General features: G+C 39.8%; 1 protein-coding gene across 7 annotated transcripts in view; it reads right to left on the bottom strand.

Annotated features, from left to right (window-relative positions):
- Nucleotides 1-11,915, bottom strand: part of LOC104597730 (NOL1/NOP2/sun family protein) — a 97,087-nt gene extending 85,172 nt beyond the window's left edge. For 2 of the 7 annotated variants that reach the window (XM_088900707.1, XM_088900708.1), the window contains exons 1-6: nt 11,721-11,915; nt 11,575-11,629; nt 11,342-11,460; nt 10,834-11,218; nt 10,312-10,459; nt 6,976-7,113 (exon numbers count right to left, since the gene is read on the bottom strand). In XM_088900707.1, coding sequence (XP_088756833.1) covers nt 6,976-7,113; nt 10,312-10,459; nt 10,834-11,218; nt 11,342-11,460 — 790 coding nt within the window. In that variant the 5' untranslated portion in view covers nt 11,575-11,629; nt 11,721-11,915. The other 5 variants (XM_088900704.1, XM_010259461.3, XM_088900705.1 and 2 more) reach the window with 3 other exon arrangements.
- Between the last annotated feature and the right edge of the window lie 346 nt (nt 11,916-12,261).

The following is a 12,261-nucleotide window of genomic DNA, read 5'->3' as shown; positions in this document are numbered from 1 at the left end:
CCCCCTCCCATATTACCCTATGAATATGGGTCGTCCAAGGTGGCAGAAGTAGAGACTCGCCTACTGGAAAGAGACGAGATTCTTAGACTGCTCAAGGCCAATTTGACAAAGGCCCAGCAACGAATGAAGATCAGCTATGACTCTCACCACCGCCCATTAGAGTTTCAGGTGGGTGATTTTGTCTACCTTAAGCTCCAACCTTACCGCCAGGTCTCAGTGGTAAGACGGGCTTGGCACAAGCTAGCTCCCAGGTATTATGGGCCCTACAAGGTGCTGGAAAGAGTGGGCCTTGTTGCTTATAGATTGGACCTCCCTACTACCTCGAAGCTTCATCTAGTGTTTCACATCTCTCTTCTCAAGAAGGTTGTGGGAAATCATACTCCTACCTCATCTAGCTTACCCCAATTCACTGAAGAAGGGGACATTTACACAGAGCCCATCAAAATTGTGGATTTTCGATGGGTCCGATGAGGTGGGCAGGTTGTACCAGAAGCCAAGGTAGAATGGGCCGGGCTGCCCCCAGAAGACGCCACTTGGGAACCTTATCTCAGGCTGAATGAGAGGTTCCCGAACCTAGACCATGAGGGCAAGGTCAATGCTAAGGAGGGAGGAATTGTTGGGACCCAAATACCTTCCCCTAACCCAACACAGGGAGTGGAGCAGGCCACTACCCATCAGCAGTACTCAAGGAAGCAGAAAGGACAGGCAACAGAGCCTCAGGGGCAAGCAACAGAGCCTCAAAATTAGTTACACACAGAGAGGGTGATTCTGTGACAGAAGATATTCCCTCCATGATATTTCCCAGAGTTTGTTATCAGTTAGTTATTCTTCCAATCAGAGGATATTCCCTCTATGATTACACCTGTAGGCCAGATATATAAGGCCCTACTCTTTTAAAGAAGGAATAAAATGAATATCCCCTGTTTTTCTCTTTCACTGCATCCCTCTTTTCCTACCTTCCCTTCTCTTCTTCCTCCCCATTTCCTGTTTCAGGAGGTTAAGCCACCCTCGAAGGGGCTTCCGAGGTGAGCGGTATCTCACCAGGTGGCATCTAAAGTCCAGTCTCATTTAAGAGAGGCTCATCTAGACATCTAAAGTCCAGTCTCACCTTCTCTCATTTATGAGGTGCCCCACCTCTTTAAGGGTATGCCATTTGTATTTTCATAAGGAGAAGACTCCTTATCTCTCATTTAAGTGGGGTGACATTTGGCACCCAAGGTAGGCTGGTGGGAAGTTATCTAATTGCTTCCATTTTTCTATAAAAGCCCCTCTCTTGCAAGAAGGGATACCATTCATTGACAAAACTTCCAGCAACACAAGACAAACAAGAGGAAAAAGAAGAATAAATAGAGAACTACAAAATAAAAGGAAGAAACCTAAGCTGAGCTGACCTTGTGAAGGTAAGTAGCTATGAAACTTTGTAGCAGTACAAATGTTGATTCTTCAAAGTGAGATTAGAAAACAAATGAAGCACCGGCAAGCAGTAGAGTAACTTTCTTTTGAGAAAGAAAAGTGGCAACTTAGGTAATAAGATTTAATGAAACATAGAAATATTGCACTTGTAAGGTACAAGTAAATGAATAAACAGAACTTTAAATACTGAACTGTTGATAACAATTTGATCATTCTGTTAAACATAAAATTATTCATGATCATTAAGAATGAAATTCATTTATATAATCTGTAAAATAAAAGAGTTAGAAATCAGAGAAGAAGAAGAAAGATTGGAGAGCCAAAAGTCGGTGTTGGCACCCCACTATTGTTATTTAAATAAGGTGTAACTTAAAGCAGGTACAATGACTAGCATACCCTCCAGCCAGAATAACATAAATTAACATACCCCCTCAAGTTGGGCTGTAAATATTATACATTCCCAACATGTTACACAACTTACCATGGCACGGGAAAGGCATAGTTTTAGTGAATACATCAGCAAGCTGATATTTAGAATCAACAAAAGGTAGGATCTGACAATAGTAAAGCCCAACTCAGTTAATAGGTTTCTCAGCCATAACACCTCAACCACCCTATGTGCCAAAGCCCTATACTTGATTTCAGCACTAGACTTGGCCACAACTAACTGCTTCTTACTCCACCAAGACCATAGTTTTCAATTGCTTGATAGCAATTTCCAACTCAGTTTTCCTTTCCCTTCGGGTAAACAGTTGCTTCCTTCCGTTTCCAAAGTATTCAATCAGGGTGATAAAACAACCACTTTTGTTCCATTTATTTTCTACCAGGAACCTTTTTTCCACCTCTCACCAGCTCATTTTTCCACCCTTGTGTTCTCTCAGCGTAGAGTAGTCCATCCAGAAAGCCTTTGAACCAGCTCAATTCTTCCTTCTCCAAGAGGAACATTGCCTTCTTGTCTTCCCTAATCTTCAGACTCCTCTTGCGTCTTGTTTTTGTTTCCTCAAGTAGGATTCTCTTCTTCACCATCTTGATCACTTTCCTCCATTTGTTTGTTTGGATGAAGTTCTCCATCTTGTCCATATTCCCCACTGTCTTCCCCTAGGTATAAGGTGAGGGCCTTTTGTTGGGAAGTGGTTCTCCCACTATAACCCAATCATTGAGTACAATATAAAATCAGATTGATTTTCACCGCCTCCTTGCTTCTCTCCTCTAGAAAAGAAAAATTCCTGCATTTCTCTCCTCCCAAATCATCCAAATCAATGTACCTCAAATGCATCTCCAAACAATCTTTCCACTTTTGTAAGGAATACCACAAAAAGATGGATCAAGGAGACCATTAACCTCCATTGGAAAATTCCACCTAAACACAACTAAAGAAAATAACCATTCTCAAATGTTTACAATAAAGAAACAAGATATAATAAGTGGCAACAAGTCTCACCGTTAGATTTGCAAAGAACTCACCAATTAGGGGATATGAAAAGAGATGGTATTCTTTTCTGCAAATGATCCAAAGTGTCTCTGCCCAAGCTACACTTCCTGGCAAAAGGCACCTATTTTGGGGGGCACTAGTTTACACCAAACTTCATTAGGGTGAAAAACTTGGGGGGAGGGTGATGAGCACAAAGATTGGAAGGACGTGCAAGAAAAGTGATGCGGCAAAAGTATAAAACCAGTAAAAAACAATAACAAGAAGTGATACATCTTGAGGTGAAGCAGTACACTTGCAACTAGAATAAAGAACAACCCAATTTTAGGGTTGAAATCACCACTTCAGAGGATAGTATATGTCTTTGGTTTAGGGTTTTAAAATAGCAAAAAGATCCTTCTACAAACATGTTGAAGCTTAAATAACTGCCTCCAGGCAAAGTGACACCCTAAAACACAATTTAACCAAAATACCCCCAACTTAAGTGACTCCCATTAAAGTCTAAGACATTACAAACAACTATATAGTCCATACAAGATACATAACCCAAGAAAATAAGAAAACAAAGAGAAACAACTAGCATGGCCCCCCAAGAACCAGCTGCTAGCAGGGCTACATGTGGGCCCCACATGCTCCTGCATCAACTTCCCCAGGTTGGAAAATCAACTCTGACAAGAAAACCTTCATGCTCAACATATGTGGTTGGATCCAACTTTTGGAGACCACTTTCCAAACATGAAATAGCAATCCTAGCACACGAACTGCTATCCCTTTCTCAAAGTTCACTGATTTCGAGTTTGCTATTGGAGACCACTTTTCAACTGTAACTTGACCAGCCTCCATTGGAATGCAAACACAGAGAAGCCAATGCAGTAAAGGTTTCAGTCTTCCAAAGATGAAATAGCAATCCTAGCACACGAACTGTTATCCCTTTCTCCAAGTTTACTGATTCCGAGTTTGCTATTGGAGACCACTTTGCAACTTTAACTTGACCAGCCCCCATTGGAATACAAACAGCTCTTAAATCCATCTTATCCTCCACTAGGTCAAGCAAGGCTTTGTGCTTCTCAAACAAGGTTACTATTATTGTTCTTTTCAAATGTGAGTTTCTTATTATCACCTGTGCGACCGACCTTGTTCCAGTCTTCTATCTTATCCTTAGCTTGAATCACCCATTTTTGCTCCCATTCCTTCTTATCCTGCGTCAAGGTAATATTTACTCTACCTACTATGCTGCCTATGCATTCCGATCCCTGTCAACTCTCTATAGCCCTTCCCATCCCCTTGATGGTCTTCAACTCTTTCCACTGTATTGGGACATGAAGATTCCTTTATGTGACCTAGCAACTTCAATCCCAAGAAAGTACTTTAAGGGGTGTAGCTCTTTCACTTCAAAGTGGAATGCCAAAAATCCTTTAGCTTCTGAATTTCAGGCATCCAATTCCCAGTAATAATGATAGGGATGGCATCCACATATACAATAAAACTGCTATCTTGTCGCGCTCACACTTTACAAACAAGGTATGAATGGTTGGCATTGTTGGAAACCAACTTACTTTACCACCTTATTGAACCTTTTTTAAAGAATAAAGATAGAATTTTATTAAAAATGAAAGGGGAAGAGATACAGAGCAGGGTGATAAGATATCACCAGAAATTGACCACCTCAGAAAGCCCATAAAACCCATTAACCCCACAACTAACAAGCAAAATCTACACCCAAACGATTCCAAGAGAAGCTCATGCAGACCCAATGATTTCCCAGTATATCCTCCTGGACTGAGTCATCCTCATCCCATTCCTTTCTTTTTTTTTATCAGCAACACAGAAAAGATTCATTAATTAAAAAAATCACTCCATTCCTTCCTTTCCAAATTCCGAAGGACTTTCTTCTTCAATTTCTCTACCCTTTTTCTTCTTTCAAATTCCTCAAAGGCTCTTCTAGCAAACTCCTCACCACCTCAGAACATCAGACCCAGGCTTTTCCCAATCGTGACCTCTCTATACACTAATTTCTGAATAGTTACCCTCCTGAGTCTCTACCGATAACCTCCTTATTTTGCGGCAACTGGATCACATCAGAATTAGATTCGACCCTACTCAACTTATTGAACCTCCCAAACCATGCTCTAGGAAATTGGTTTAACCCCTACAATGACTTCTGTAATAAACACACCTCTTCACTACCCTCAACCTGAAATCCTAGTGGGTGAAGCATATATACCTCCTCTTTAAGATCCCCATTAAGGAAAGCATTCTTTATATCCAATTGATAAAGTGGCCAGTCAAAGTGTGCAATAAGAAATAAGAGAACTAGTTATGAGTTCATCTTAGCAACTCATATTGAGTTCATCTTAGTTGTATAGTCCACACCATACAACTAAGAAAAACTTTGCGACATCTGCCTTTACAACTCTCTATAGACCCACCTGTTCAGTCTTGATTGAAAATACCTACTTGCATCCAACCAGTTTCTTTCCGTCACAAAGATCGACTAGTTCCCATGTGTTATTCTTGTAAAGGACCCTGACTTTTCTAACATGGTGTTGTTCCACTTAGATAGTTGTTTGGCCTCAAGGCCCTCAACAACATTTCTGTGAAGGGAAACACTACAAATAGAAAGAATATAATAAGCACAGTAACTCGGTAAGAAGGTGATTGACTATCACAAGTAGGGGTGCAAGTGCAACTTGCCAACTTGGATGCACTCAGGTTGGGCTTTTGCCCAAATTTAAATGGGCCCGGCCTGAAGACCTGAGCCCAAAGCAATGTAAAATGCTAACTCAGGCCAACCCAATTTGCACCCCTAATCACAAGTGGTGAAATCAGCAATAGGATGCTTAGTACAACAGTGAACACCCTTACAAAGAGCAATAGGTAAATCAAGGTCATTGAGGTTACCCAGTTGGGAAAAAGCAGTCTCAATCACATTTGCCTAATGAGTCTCTGATGGTATTGCACTTAGAATTTCTAGTACTTCCATACCTTCTAGGGAGGGCTGAACCTTCAGATGGTGAGAGAGTACACCTGAAGCTCAAGAGGAGGTGCAATAGAAGAAAGAGAAGCAAATGATGAAGATATAGGATGGGTAGCAAAAGATAAATTGTAAAATAAGGTGATATTCATGGGATGATGAACAATGGCTGAGATGCTAGCATTTCTGCTCAAGAAACAAGATCTTCCCCATGGAAAGCTATACATAGTATTCTCCCATCTTTCCATAATTGTATCAAGTATGAAGTTTGTTCTGGGATAGAACCGTGACCCGAGGCACTGGCCAGGAGAGTCATATCCTAGAAACCAGATTTGACAGAAAACCGGCCAATTTAACTGGATAACCGGTGAACTGGTCCTGGTTTCATAAAACCATTCAGATCACTGAGTGAGATGAAATTTCAAAATGGCAATGGCAAGACTTGAACCCATGACCTCTTATTTATGTGTGTATTGCTCAATTACCATTAGTCCATTCCTTTATTTTTATTATTTAATGACTCTTTATTGTATATATTACTTTATTACGCACATATTTTAAAGAACATGTGAGTTAAGAGGCTTAATTATATATATATATATGCCACATCACCACGGTTCAACCTCTGGTTTGACTCCAGTTCAACCTCTGACCCATGAACCTCCTCTCCCTTTTCCAATTCTATGCCCAGTCCAGTTCTCTGAACACTGTCCTCGCCCTCAAGATAAGATGGTTTCATCCATACAAAGAAGCATAGTTTCTTGGGATGTTAGGAACCCAACTCCATCTCCACTGCCAAGTACCTTCCCCTCCCCCTTCCCAAACACCAGCAAGGAGAAGAAGATTTGACTCAATAGATACTTTATGTCTCAACTCTCAAACAAAGAGCATTTTAAGTGTTTGTTATTTGAAAACTCTTTGAATAGATTGGTGGTCAGCTTGTTGTATAGTTCAAAGTTATCTTCATTTCATACAGCCACAAGGAAATAATAAAATATATTCTAGTTCCAATAACAGGAATTATGAAACAGAAAGTATCTACAATAATTATACAATTAGGCCTTAGGCACTCAAGTAAATAAACCAAATAAAACTAAGAAAGTATAAATATCAAAAGCATGTATTTTATGCCAACTCTTACAAAACAAAAGAAGAATACCATGAAAGGATGGCAGGCTATACACTCTATTTGTCATTTCTATAGCAGTTCCCTCTAAAGCACGAAAGATCCCAGCCCTGGACATCATCGTCATTCCTTGTCCGATATACAGTCCATTTCTTTCAACATAATGAGGATCTGCTATAAAATAATTCCAATCAGTGTTAGGTAATATGCACAATGAAACGTCTAGGCAGATAATAAAGGTGTTCAAATCAGATATCAATTTCTAAACAAAAAGCAAATAAAAACTGTTGAGGATTTTGTGCAGATTTGTTAATTGTTTTTGTTTATTATTTGTTTAGATAAGAAGTGGGGACCACAACACTCTTGTTGGAACCCTTTTTTTATGATGGAAAACGAGGATATATTAAAAAAGAAAAGCAAATACAGCCTAAAGAGGTGCTGAGACAGCACCTCCATCCAAACTAAGGAGAGGCTAGGCACCCAATGCCCAATATAAATAAAAATTCCCTGAACATCTTACCACCCCAAATTAGAATACAAAAGGAAGCAATCAAGCAAAAACCCAAATCTGGAATCATTCTCTTGAGAGAACTAAACTAAACCCGAGCACCATCTCAAAGCTGCCAAAGGAACTCCAGTCCTCTCCCTTAACCTGTGACATTTCCAGCATTCCCCTCACTTGTCATCAACGATATCTAAAGCCTCCCCTTCATCTTCCTCCCAATTCTCACCCCATCCCCCAATTACTTTCCTCTTATTATTTTCCTGCCTTCTATTTTGTTCAAAGTGTTAGATTGCCTTTCTCATCGATGCTTCTCCCCCTAGGAAGAAAAGACCAAGAGATTTCCCCACAGCTGTCTGTCAATTAGTTTTTTATGCAGCTTTATGTGTTAGTCGCCCTATAAGGGCATATTAGTCATTATAACCTCTTTTTAATTGAAGTACAAATACTAATGGAGAGGGCAGCCAGATCTGATTTGCTCTTTCTTTCTCAACTTCTTCTCTTCTCTTTCTCTTCTTCCACAAGAAACACTTCTTTTCTTTGCAGATTTTTGATTCAGCAGATTTCTACTTGGTATCAGAGCAAGACAAGGGTTTCTTGGAGTTCATCCATGCAGTCCTAGATCAGCCGATTGCATTAGGAGATAAAGGGCTTATCGATCTACTTCAAACTGCCTAGTTCTTGGATTTTTTGGTGGGTTTCAGCCATCAAGACAGTGATCTATGTTTTGGCATCAAAACCAGGAAGAACTGGAATGCAGGGAAGAGTCCTAGTCAAGTTGGACTCTTCATTTTTGACCTAGTATTGGGCGCTTAGACCTTTCTGGACTTCTCTAGGTTTTTTTTTTGATAGGTAAAAGTTCATTAATGATTCATTAGCAGCAAAAATTACAAGTGGGCCCAATACAACTGATCCCTAGTTACTCCTTGCTTAGCTAGATAGTCAGCAAGTGCACTAGCCTCCCTTCCCACCCATTGTATGGTCAAATTCATATGTTGTGTTACCCATTTGAAATTCTTCAATTCATTTCTATAACACCATATCACTGAGTCTGGATCTCTAAGCCACAGCCCACCACCACCTTGGAGTCCCCTTCTATCAAGCCTATCTATTCTGCAATTTTTTGTACACCGTGTAGGGCAGTTTAGTTTCTGGCAATTTCTGAGCCTTCTAGAGAGATCAATTCACTTTTCTCTCTGATGGGAGGTGGGAGGAGAGAGATTTCTCTCCAAGTAAGTTTGTCTTCCACTGGAAAGGTCTTCTACCCTTGTGTGTGAGATCAATCTAATCTTGGAGGCTTTCTACCTGATTATTTTTTGTTTTTCAATTCATTTAAATGGAGGGTTGGAGTACTAAGCAGAAGTCAACTGGTAACCTGGGTCTAAGTGTAGGAAGTATCAGTGATCTTTTGGGTCTAAGGATTATTACCAGTTTACCACAATAAAATTGGATGGTACAAATTATTTAGGATGGGCACAATCAACCAAGATGGCTATTGGTGCTCGTGGGAAATTGGGGTACATTATTGGGAGGAGAAGAATCCTAATACAGATTCCTTTCGAGTACAGGAGAATTACATGGTGCCTAGCTGTGTAATTCTATGTTACCTCACATTGTTAAAAACTTTTTTGTGGGCTAATGCTGCAAAGGAGATTTGAGACAAAGTGATTGAGATCTAATCCTAGAAACATAATGTAGCTAGAGCCTATCAGTTAAGGAATCAGGTGATTAATACAAAACAGGGAGATAGGCCACTTGCTATGTATTTCTCCATGCTAAAAACACTTTGGCAGGAGATAGATCACCTAGAGATTATGGTTTCGGCGAGTATGAAGGATGCAACAGTCTATCAAAAGTTGGTGGAGAAGAATAGGGTCTTTAAGTTCTTGGCTGGACTGAACCCTAAATTTGATATTGTCAGGCAACGCATCCTTTCTAGAGAAAGTGTAACTCTTTCTCAAGCCTATGCCTTTGTGTCTAGAGAGGAGAAAGGATGAATGTCATGTTGAGACAGCCTGGGGTCGACCATTTGACTATGGTTAGTACAGTCAAACCTAAGCCAAATGGAGACAAGGGGAGTAATGAGAACAAGAGAGAGGATAAGTACTTGGTGTGTAACTACTGCAAGAAACCTAAGCCTACCAAAGACACCTGTTGGAACCTCCACCCACATCTTATACCATCTTGGGTCAAGAACAAGAAGGGAAATGCAAATGTAACAATTACTGGAGACTCTTCGGGACCTCTTACCCAGTGTTTTAAAAGCGCAAAGTGCAAAAAAGGCGCAAGGGCCATTTTGCGCCTAAGGCGCAAGGTGAGGCATGCGCCTTTTTGAGGCAAGGCACACAATTTTAAAAAAAATCTAAAAATTCAAAAAAAATCAAAAAAATGCAAAACAATCAAAAATTCTAGTTCTACGAGCCGCCTTTAAAATAAATGTTTTAAAAAAACCTATTATCTAAAATTAAAATACATAAATATAATATGTAAAGCATATTCAAATGAGAATTTTAAAATGAAACCAAACATATAAAACATTTTCAAGCATAAAAAACCCACAAAAACAGAGGGTTAAATATTAATACAAAATTAAAAGGCAACCCGCAAAAACTCATACCTTTAATAAGTTTAACCAAAAGGATCTCCAATCCAATCAAGGAATGGATTGATGTATGAAATGAACTAGGAAACTAGAATATCTCAGATCTATGATACATACCTAGACACTTACAAATGAATGCTCTCTCATGTCAGACTTGTTAATTTTTAGCATTCATAACATAACCTCAAATTGGTGTCATTGTTTCAGATTACCTTATTCAGAGTTTAACAAATAGTTTGTTGTTTGATTAAGCTATACTTCTTACCAGTCTGCAGTCCCTGTAGAACGGTCCCACGTGTAAATCCAACTCCCCATCCACTCTCAAGACTAGATTGCTCCACAGCAACTGAAACTGCAACAGTGTCCCCCTTCTCAACATGAGCACTGCACGCCAATACACCAGGAACAAATACCTACAGACAAGACACCATGGAGAGTTGGAAAGACAAAAAAAAATATTCAGAAATTTCTGTCAGTTGACAAATATTAACATTGGAACTAAATATGACAAAATGAGAAGACTTAAAGTAAAAAGACTAAAAGAGAATCAAGAGCACAAAAAGGAGAAAAGCAAGAATGTTTGATGTCTATAAACTTGCCCCAAAAGTCTGAAACAATGAAGGCTAAAATATCTAAGGATACGACTGTTAAACAATCTTTGGAGCAAAAACTATGATACGTTGAAAGCAACATGTCATGAACAGAGCACATAAACACCAAGCAATTCGAGAAAGAAGATGAAACAACGAGTATAATTATAATGCAGATGCCAGCATCAGATGCATACCTGGGCACCTCGAAGAACAGCCTCTGCACATTTCCGGCTCACAATAACCTCCTTTAGAGGCTTGCCAGGTGCATCACCATATTCAATTGTGTGTGGTCCAGAACCTCTAACGAACACAATATATTCCAATCCAGGTATTTGGCACTTATAAATGGGTTCACGGTGCTTTCTTTCTGAGAGATGGTAAACATCAGATTCCTTCGAGAAGGTTCCATTCTCTTCTCTCACATCAACTTCTGCAGTGTCATTGCTTCCATTAGTACTAGTACAATCAGTAGTATTTCCAAACCCTGATTCCGCTAGAATCGCCACTAGCTTTTCAATTGCAGCATCACTGGTTGTCTTCAGAGTGTTCACGCGAATGCAAGAGTAGCAAGATGGACGCCTACCCACGACAGACAAGGAGTCAAACTAGAACTAACATATCTCAAACTTTGAATATACTGAAGTGAGAAACAGAAGTAAGTATCTAAGCTATAAAGATGTTGGTATTGAGAGATTTGCTTACGTTAGGGCTTTGGAGATTCGAGAGAAATGCTCCGCTCCGTAGGCCTTGATGAAGTACTCCTCGACATGGGGGTTCCAACGCAGAGTGGGATTGTAGCTATAACGCTCACATTGTTCCATCTGCTCAGAAGATTCGTTGAGAGATCAGATACTTTAAAAAAAAAAAAAAAACAATACTAAAAATCGAGAAATGCTAGGTGGTTAATTAGTTGGGGAGCGGAAAGAATGAAGAACCTTATTCAGAGCGGTGCTGAAACTCCTTCGGATGCTTCTCACCAAATCCCAGCCTCTGTTCATTCAAATGAAGGAGACACGTTAGTAAGCAGCGGGCTAGCACTTAGCAGCAAGTAGCAACGTAGAATAGAATTTTTGTGCCGTACTATTGCGGGTCTGTAGCGGTACGCCGTATGGGAGGGCTGAATCTTTGATTGAACTGAGTTGTGTTTCCGTTTGGGAGTTCAGCTGCTTTGAGGATCCGGGCCGGAAGCGGACGCTTGACCGAAAGCCGATTTGGGCTTTCCGCATTATCCACCAAACATAGCTTAAAAGCTGTCCGTATTGGGTAAGTGCGAGAGAGCTTCTGAGTTCTGAGAAAAGGCCTTAACGGGAAGTAGGGGTGTACAATCGGTCGGTTCGATTCGGTTCGGTTCGGTTTGGTTCAAACCGATTATTCGGTTTTATCATTTCTTCTAATCGAATCGAACCGAATTATATTAACCCTAACCGAATTTGATTCGATTGTTGGAACCTGGTTCTACATAAATGACAAGCATTTAATAAATATTATTAATGAAAAGTTAAAATGGCCCCAAAATCCAATGGTTTTAATTAATTAATTAATTATTAATTATTATTAATTAAAAGTTAGAATGACCCCAAAGCCCAATAGTTTTAATTAATTAGTTATTATTAATTAAAAGC

Source organism: Nelumbo nucifera, chromosome 3, assembly GCF_055504915.1.
Source record: "Nelumbo nucifera cultivar China Antique chromosome 3, China Antique-T2T, whole genome shotgun sequence".
Classification (NCBI taxonomy): domain Eukaryota; kingdom Viridiplantae; phylum Streptophyta; class Magnoliopsida; order Proteales; family Nelumbonaceae; genus Nelumbo; species Nelumbo nucifera.
This window is presented reverse-complemented; position numbering and strand designations above follow the sequence as displayed.